Source organism: Dendronephthya gigantea, unplaced genomic scaffold (assembly GCF_004324835.1).
Source record: "Dendronephthya gigantea isolate DGI-Jeju-01 unplaced genomic scaffold, DenGig_1.0 000041F, whole genome shotgun sequence".
NCBI classification, from domain to species: domain Eukaryota; kingdom Metazoa; phylum Cnidaria; class Anthozoa; order Malacalcyonacea; family Nephtheidae; genus Dendronephthya; species Dendronephthya gigantea.
The window spans coordinates 907155-915869 of NW_021163051.1; the positions used below are offsets into that span (position 1 = coordinate 907155).

Below are 8715 nucleotides of genomic sequence, written 5' to 3' on the forward strand. Positions count from 1 at the left end.
GAAGCTCCCCTACCACCACTTGTGGAGTGTGACAACTTCCCTGAAGACAAGAAAGAGATACCCACCCCTGAAGTAGCGCGGAGGTTCCCACATCTTCAAGACATCGCTAAAGAGATACCCCAGCTAGACGATAGAGCAGGCGTACACGTCTCCTTGGTCGTGACGCACCTGAGCTGCTAAAAGTCCGAGCTTTCAAGAATGGCCCAAAGGGTGCCCCCTGGGCTCAGAAGCTACTGTTGGGATGGACCATCACCGGTCAGGTATGCTTGAATTTCCTGAATGGTCCAGTCCACATCGAAGCTCGCAAGGCAAGCATCGCCTTAGGCAAGAAGAGAGAGCAGGAGTTTCAGCCTCCGTGGGAGCAGAGGGAGTCGAGTACCACGTTGTTCCTTGCCCAAACCGACTGGAGATCACAAATAGTGTAACAGCGCGTAACGTGTTTTGCTCAACTCCGATAGACAACGAAGTCAGCCTTTCTATTGAAGATCGGAAATTCCTCGAGATAATGGAGAGAGAGGTCCACAAAAACAGTACCGGACATTGGGAGATGCCCCTACCATTCCGCGAAACGAACCTGTTTTGCCGAACAACCACCCTCAAGCTGTTCATCGTCTCAACGGCCTACTAAAGACCCTGAAGCGCAAGCCACAGATGGAGAAGGATTATTTAAGGTTCATGGAGACAATGTTAACTAAGGGTCACGCAACACCAGTGCCACCAGAGGAACGACAAGGGAAGAGTGGTCGCGTTTGGTACCTGCCACACTTTGGAGTGTACCACCCCAAGAAGCCGACGAAAGTACGTGTGGTGTTCGATGCTTCAGCAGAATTTGATGGAGTATCGTTAAACAAAGTTCTGTTACCCGGCCCTGATCTTGTGAACAGTTTGCTTGGTGTCCTGATTCGCTTTCGCAGAGAAAGAGTGGGAGTAATGTGCGACATCGAGCAGATGTTTTATTCCTTCTTCGTCAGTCCTGAGCATCGTGACTACCTACGATTCCTCTGGTACCAAGACAACGACCCCCAGAGGCCAGTGATTGAGTATCGCATGAATGTCCATCTTTTCGGAAACGGACCCAGCCCAGCAGTGGCCACGTTCGGGTTACGAAAAACCGCTTCAGACGAAAAGCATGGCAAAGGAGTTAAGGACTTTGTGCACCGTAACTTCTACGTTGACGATGGCCTCGCAGCTGTTCCCACTGCAGAAGAAGCTGTCAACCTCATCACCAGCACACAAGATGCCCTAGCAACCTCGAATCTAAGGCTGCACAAAGTTGTCTCCAACTCGGTCGATGTCATGGAAGCTTTTCCGATAGAAGACAGAGCGACAGGCGTACGCGATCTAGATCTTCGACGAGATGCCCTTCCAGCCCAAAGATCCCTTGGTGTCTATTGGAACCTGGAGAACGACACGTTCACGTTTCAGGTGACCCTTCCACCTAAACCATTCACTCGCAGAGGAGTTCTCTCCATGATCAACAGCGTATACGACCCCCTCGGAATGGCAGCGCCGGCCATGTTGGAAGGAAGAAAACTACTCCAGCAGCTGATAGCTACTAGCAAAGGTCCTAATGGGAAAACCCCCCTTGGATGGGACGACCCACTTCCCGAGAACATAATGAACCGTTGGCAGTGCTGGAAAGACTCCCTACAAGACCTTGAGCGCGTCTCAGTTCCCAGATGCTACCGCCCAAAAGAGTTTGGCCCAATGGCAAGAGCAGAGCTGCATGGGTTCTCAGACGCAAGTCAGGACGCAATCGGAGCATCAGTATATCTCAAGCTTTGGAATGAGCAAGAAGCAGTGTCTGTATCGTTCGTCTATGGTCAAGCTAGATTGGTGCCGACCCATCCTGTCAGTATACCACGCTTGGAGTTATGCGGAGCAGTCTTGTTGGTCGAGGCAGTGCAAAGGATATTGAAAGAAATTGACATTGAAATTACCCAAGTCATATACTACACTGATTCAAAGGTGGTCCTTGGCTACATTACCAATGAGAGCAAGCGTTTCTACGTCTATGTTGCAAATAGAGTCCAGCTGATACGAAGTCTGTCATCGCCAGACCAGTGGAGATATATCGAGAATGAACGCAACCCAGCGGACCTTGCGACACGCGGCGTCAAACCCAGCAAACTGATGGAGTCAACCTGGCTAACGGGGCCAGAATTCCTAGAAATCACAGACAGTGTCTATCTTCCGAACGAGATTGAGGTTCCGAGTGAGAATGATCCTGAGGTACGAAAGGAAGTCACAAAGACAACTGAAGTGAACAGGGATAGCAACGCCGAAGGATTGGGGGCGAAAAGGTTTGAGCGATTCTCGAGTCTCTCGTCGCTCCAGCGTGCGATTGCAACCCTCATACTCAAAGTAAGAAGGTTCAAGCAACGAAGAAACCCACTCCAAACGAACCAAACCGTGACGGATAAGGACGCACTGCAACACCCGAGTACGGAGATGTTGACGCAGGCGATGGCGGTGATAGTTCATACAACACAAAGGGAGAAATTCAGCCAGGAGCTGCAACAGCTACAGCGATCACCAACGAATCAAGACTCGAGGCAACGCGAAGAAATCGTCACAGATAAAAAGTCTCAAAGAAGCACTCGCCTATACCGACTTGACCCATTCGTAGATAGCAATGGAATACTCCGCGTTGGCGGACGTCTGCGGCGAGTGGAGTTCGAGTTAGGAGAGAAACACCCCATCATCTTGCCACGCAACGACCACGTATCCAACCTGGTAGTACGACACCACCACAGTAAAGTGCATCATCAAGGGAGGTCCATCACCCGAGGCGCGGTTCGCCAAGCTGGCTACTGGATAGTTGGAGGATACCGAGTTGTATCGAAAGAAATACATTCCTGCGTGACCTGCAAAAAATTACGGGGCCGACCTTTAGAGCAGCAGATGGCCGACCTACCTGCAGACAGAATGGAGGTTGGACCCCCCTTCACCAACGTCGGGTTTGACGTGTTCGGTCCATGGGAAGTACATACGAGGAAAACTAGAGGCGGTGCGGCCAAGTCGAAGCGTTGGGGTCTGGTATTCACCTGTCTTGCAAGCAGAGCGATACATATCGAGCTCCTAGAGTCCATGGATGCAAGTGCCTTCATCTGTGCTCTCAGGCGCTTCTTCGCACTACGAGGCCAGGCGGCACTACTTCGTTGCGATCGAGGGACGAACTTCATCGGAGGGAAATCGGAGTTAGAGGATGCTTTCAACGATATGAAGCTTGGAAAGATCGAAAGGTTCGTGACAGAACAAGGTTGCAAGTGGGAACTAAATCCGCCGCACGCATCCCACTTCGGCGGCGTATGGGAAAGGCAGATCGGGACCATTCGTCGCGTTTTGGAGGGCATGTTCGTTGAACTCGGCAAGGCTCAGCTAACCCACAAGCTCTTGTCAACCTTGATGGCGGAGGTAACAGGAATTGTCAATGCTCAGCCGCTAACCGCTATACCAACGGACGTTGACGATCCACAGCCTCTATCACCCGCTATGTTGATTACCATGAAGACCCGTCCTTTAGGTCCTCCACCTGGCAACTTCCTACCTACGGATTTGTACGCACAACGTCAGTGGAAGCGGGTACAGTACCTCGCAGACCAGTTCTGGCTGAGATGGCGTCGAGAGTACCTCCAATCTCTTCAGTCAAGGAAAAAGTGGAACCAGCCGCAGAGAGATCTCATCGAAGGAGACATCGTACTAATGAAGGATGGAGAATATCGTAATGATTGGCCCCTCGGACGAGTGACGGACGCCGTAAAAAGTGAAGACGGAAAGGTGAGAAAAGCGTACATCGCGATCGAGAGAGACGGCCAGAAAAAAGTCATGTTTCGCCCCATTAAGGAGCTGATTCTTCTCATTCCTGCAGATAAAGTTAAAGACGGTGAAAAGTAGCAAGGATGTAATCATCCTTGGACGAGGAGTGTGACGTTTATTAAAGTTTATATTTTTAGTTAAATAAAGTACACAGTAACTGCCGCTGGTCAGAGTTCTGCGGACGCACGGAACAAAATAAGAAACGTTGCGAACACGTTTTTGTCTTTGATCGAGAAAATACAGCAAGTTTAAATTTGATTTAAGTCACAAGTTTTTACCTTATAGCCTAAGTTTATCGTCGATATCAGAAGTAAGTTACGTCATGATTATTTGCGCACCTTTTTCATACAATTTTAGTCGCAGTTTTAGCTCTTATTTACATATTTCTTTGTATTATTCATAGTTTTTACCGCTCTGTTTACGTGTACCTTTGTTGAATAAATCAATGTTAAAAATGGAGTGTTGTGCACAACTGAGTGGTTAAAACATGCGAACTTGACGCATCAGCAACCTCGTGATGTGTTGAGAACGCGACAAGGATTAATGGGGCTAGATTACATTGAAGCTATGTCTTTTTTATTTAATATACCAATTGCGTGGAAAGATCTCAACGAAAAGGACAAAAAACATTGTATGTTTGTAATAAACAACATACACAAACTACCATACAATGGTCCTTTCAACGAAACCAAAATACATCAAGCCAGTGAAATCAAAAGCATCATCACCTCCTTCTACGCAAGCCTGCAAATAGATGAAGAGAGTAGCATCGGTTATAAAGGGGGTGTGATCGAGAAAGAACTATTAACAAAACTACAGATACCGAACATTAATCTAGAAATATTTGGGGCCCCAAAGCAGTACGTTCCCTGGATAGAAGCAAACTCCTTTTTAAAAGATGAGGAAAAAGACCAAATCATGAAAACATGCGGGAACCATTTACCTTGTACGAACGCGTATGAACATTGCCCAAAGGCAGAACTGCAAATACTAAACAATTGGATATTTTACTACCGTTTGTAAAATATATTTTATTGTTTTAATATTACATTATTTGTAAGTTTTTAACATTTGTATATATTCAAACGTTTATAAATATACTGTTTTAACAAAGTGTGTTAGTTTGTTTATTTTAGTTCAAGTCTATAAATATATCAGAACTAAAAAAGGGTCCTTCAAACATGTCCATTAGTTCAATTTTCGCTACTCTATCCCATCTTTTTGGTTCTTTAAAAATCACCATGTCTTTTAATATATTGTCAACCCCGTCGCATACTTTATACGCCGTAAAAAAACCACTCTGTGCAATGAAATTCATACCTTTCGCCATAACGTCAATGTAAGTGCTCCTAGCCCCGTCCCATATGGATTTATTAATTTGATTCCTTAAACATACACAATAAAGACATCGTCAATTTGAACTATAATTTTGCAGTCAAACATCCCTGTCGGTAACCTCAAAACAAGTTTATGTTTCCACGTACTTGCATATTGTTTAGATGAGGAAGACTCGTGAGTTGTAAAATAAATAGGAATCTCGACACAATATTTCCCGGGGGGGGGGATATTTACATATTCCATAAGAATCTCGCGTACATCCGTTTTAAACATATGATAAACAAAATACATAAACACCAATCTCAACGCCTGCACTAATGGATTCCTTAACATGTGAGCTCTCAAAATACATACAAAACAAAGAAGAGAATCAATATCCAGCAGTCGTATGTAAGATTGTTGAAATATAAATATATTCCTAATATCCCTTGCAGTAGGTTCTTAAATATTAAGTATAGCATCTTGAATCTTGTTTAATACAACGTTTATGTTCATCATGTCATAATAACCAATCGCAATAAAAAACATACAACTTTATACATATTTAAAGACGCGTGCTTTATTTACATAACGCATGCATTTAAAAACGCATACTACGTATATCACGCGCAAATTGAGTTGAAAAATACCAACTCAAACATACCCTTACTAATCTATCACATCTCTTAGCATGTCTAAAACATAACACCTTCTGCAATACATTTTCAATATTATTACATAACAAAAAAATTCTCAACGATGAACTTTGTACAATAACATGACCTATAGCTGTAAAATTAATCGCGTATCTCCTTACAATTAGGATTTCTCATTTGCATTCCATAAAGTTTATTATTAATTTGAACAATTGTTGAGTGATTGAATTTGGTACAATTAAACATGTTCCTCGGTACTCTCAAAACAATCATGTTATTAAAAGTATCTATATATTGATCATATATAGGCGACGTAAAATAAATTGGAACCTCCACACAATATTTTCCTGGGCATATATGAATATAATCCATAAGAATCTCCATCATATCCTCCTTTAATATATGTTGAACCATATACATGAATACTAATCTCAGCGCCTGCACAAGCTCGTTTCTAAACGGGTGAACTCTTAAAACAACCACAAATGTAAAAAGAGAATCCACATCCCAAGGACGAATTAGAGCACCAATACCAAAACACATCTTGGTAATATCTCATTTTGTGGACATTTTATATTAATCACCGCACTTTGAATTTGATTAACAATAACATTACACACACCCCTCATTGTAAAAAATGAAAAAATATAAAAATATGAAAACATTTTAAACATTTTACAAAGACCGCTTTTTAAAAAAGAGCACCACTTTTTAAAAAAGAACATGTGCATAAATATGACGTCATTATTCTATTAAACACGTGTATCTACGATGTCACACATACAAACACGTGTATATATGACGTCACATCCCACGATAAAAATCCCACGATAAAAATCCCACGATAATAAAATCCCACGATAAAATCACACGAAATCCCACTAAATACCCACTATAACACTACTTAGATCACTGAGAAAGGTCTCAAACCACATGAAGTGAGGTAAAATGCAAATGTTTGAAACGCAGGGATGCTCGAACAAGAGTGGGGTGAAAGAATCATTTTCCAGTACTTGCACAACAAAACCACTGAAGATTGCCACATCTACTGGAAGAACTACTGACTTTGAGAATTAATTCAGAATATTATCTCAGCCGTTTTCACATAAGTCCGCAACAAACCAGTCAAAGCAAGTCACAACTGGGAATTCCCAAACTTTTTCCAACACTTGACAAATATAGACTCCCTCCTAGCAATATACTCGTGAAAAATGTAGATGAAAGAATTTGAAAAAAACGACAAGTTGAACAAACCAGGCAAATTTTATACTGTTTCAATTTTTCCAATACCTATTCTCATCCTTCCTGTGCTCACATCAGGAAAAAAAACCTTTTTTCATGGCATTGTAACCATTGATCATTATACATGTAATTGCCGTAAAGAGGCACATTGGCAGTATGTTAGCAACCTTGACTTCCAAAATTTGTAAGATGACCCTGGTTTAGACAAGGTGTAGATAAGAATGTAAAATGGGTGCATGTAGCATAACAAATTAATATTTAAGGTGGCTCGATACAGTTTTCAAGAATTCTATTGTTCATCACTTTGACACGTTCAAACAACGCATTTTTGTGATTTATTCCAGAGATATTCGGGTTTTTATATATTTTGATGTCTCTACTTTTGAATCGTATTAGTTCAGTAACAGATCGTCCGTTGCTATGGCAACATACGTGTACAAAATTCACTCCAAAATGGCCAATTGCCTTGGATAGTTGGAAAACAAGCACGGTGACCCACAATTTTTTTTCGTGCATTATTTTACTTGGAAGAAAAACTAACAATTGGCAAAAAATAAAAAAATTCTATAATGCCAAATTTTTGAAAAATCTTTTTTTTTGCTATTATAGAATTTTTTTATATTTTGCCAATTGTTAGTTTTTCTTCCAAGTAAAATAATGCATGAAAAAAAATTGGGGGTCACTGTGCTTGTTTTCCAACTATCCGAGGCAATTGGCCATTTTGGAGTGAATTTTGTACACGTATGTTGCCATAGCAACGGACGATTTGTTACTAAAACTAATACGATTCAAAAGTAGAAACATCAAAATATATAAAAACCCCAATATCTCTTGAATAAATCACAAAAATGCGTTGTGTGAACGTGTCAAATGGATGAACAATGAAAAGGGTATGGCCCAATAATGCAGACTTTTGAGTTTACATTTTATGTCTATGACATATCTGTTGGATGGTTGGAGAGTGGAAATAAATAAAACAAAAACTTAACGTTATTGTAAAGAAGTATGTAAATAATACTAATGCTTTGGGCTTCTTTAACTCTTTAATTGGCTTGAAATTTTTCAACGCATAAATGCCGTATATTTTGCGGACTTATTATGGTGTAGTTCTTTTTTGATTTTAGGCTTTAAAATTTTGCATTGTATTCATCATACAAGTTTCCAGGATGCTGGGTAATGCCTAATTTGGGTATCAGGGGGTGCCGGAAGGGTGCAATAATATTTTGGGCCATCTTAAACCTTTGAAAATGATTGTATGTATTTTGGTAAAATGATGAAGAGCGGGTGGAAGGTATGAATGTGATGGAGCTACAATTGTCCACAAAATATATTGAGACTTTTCAAATTATGCCCCCCTTCTCCCTATATCAATGTTGTAGGACGTGTACTAACGCTAACAAAGTGTAAATTTGCCCTAAAATGACGTAGGCATGTGTAGCCATTGATTCCCAATTAGTTACTTTAAGGTTGAACAGGTTATATTAGAAACAACATTGAAATAGGAGGAGGGGATGTTTTTGTCTCAGATATTATGTGGACGATTGTCTGAATTTGGATGATATTTGAGCAGAGGTTTTTTATGATTAAAAACAAATATTTTACGGGACAGCACTTATGTTAATCGGTAGCTTTTCAATAATGTATATTGACTACAATTTGCTTAGCATTACGAGCGCCTCTG

The 8715-nt window shown here is 41.4% G+C and overlaps 1 protein-coding gene across 1 annotated transcript; it reads left to right on the forward strand.

Annotated features, from left to right (window-relative positions):
* The first annotated feature begins 651 nt into the window (after positions 1–651).
* LOC114526774 lies at positions 652–3897 on the forward strand. Its single transcript, XM_028548297.1, has one exon. It carries the CDS (start codon positions 652–654, stop codon positions 3895–3897), a length of 3246 nt encoding a protein of 1081 aa, XP_028404098.1.
* Positions 3898–8715: the final 4818 nt, after the last annotated feature.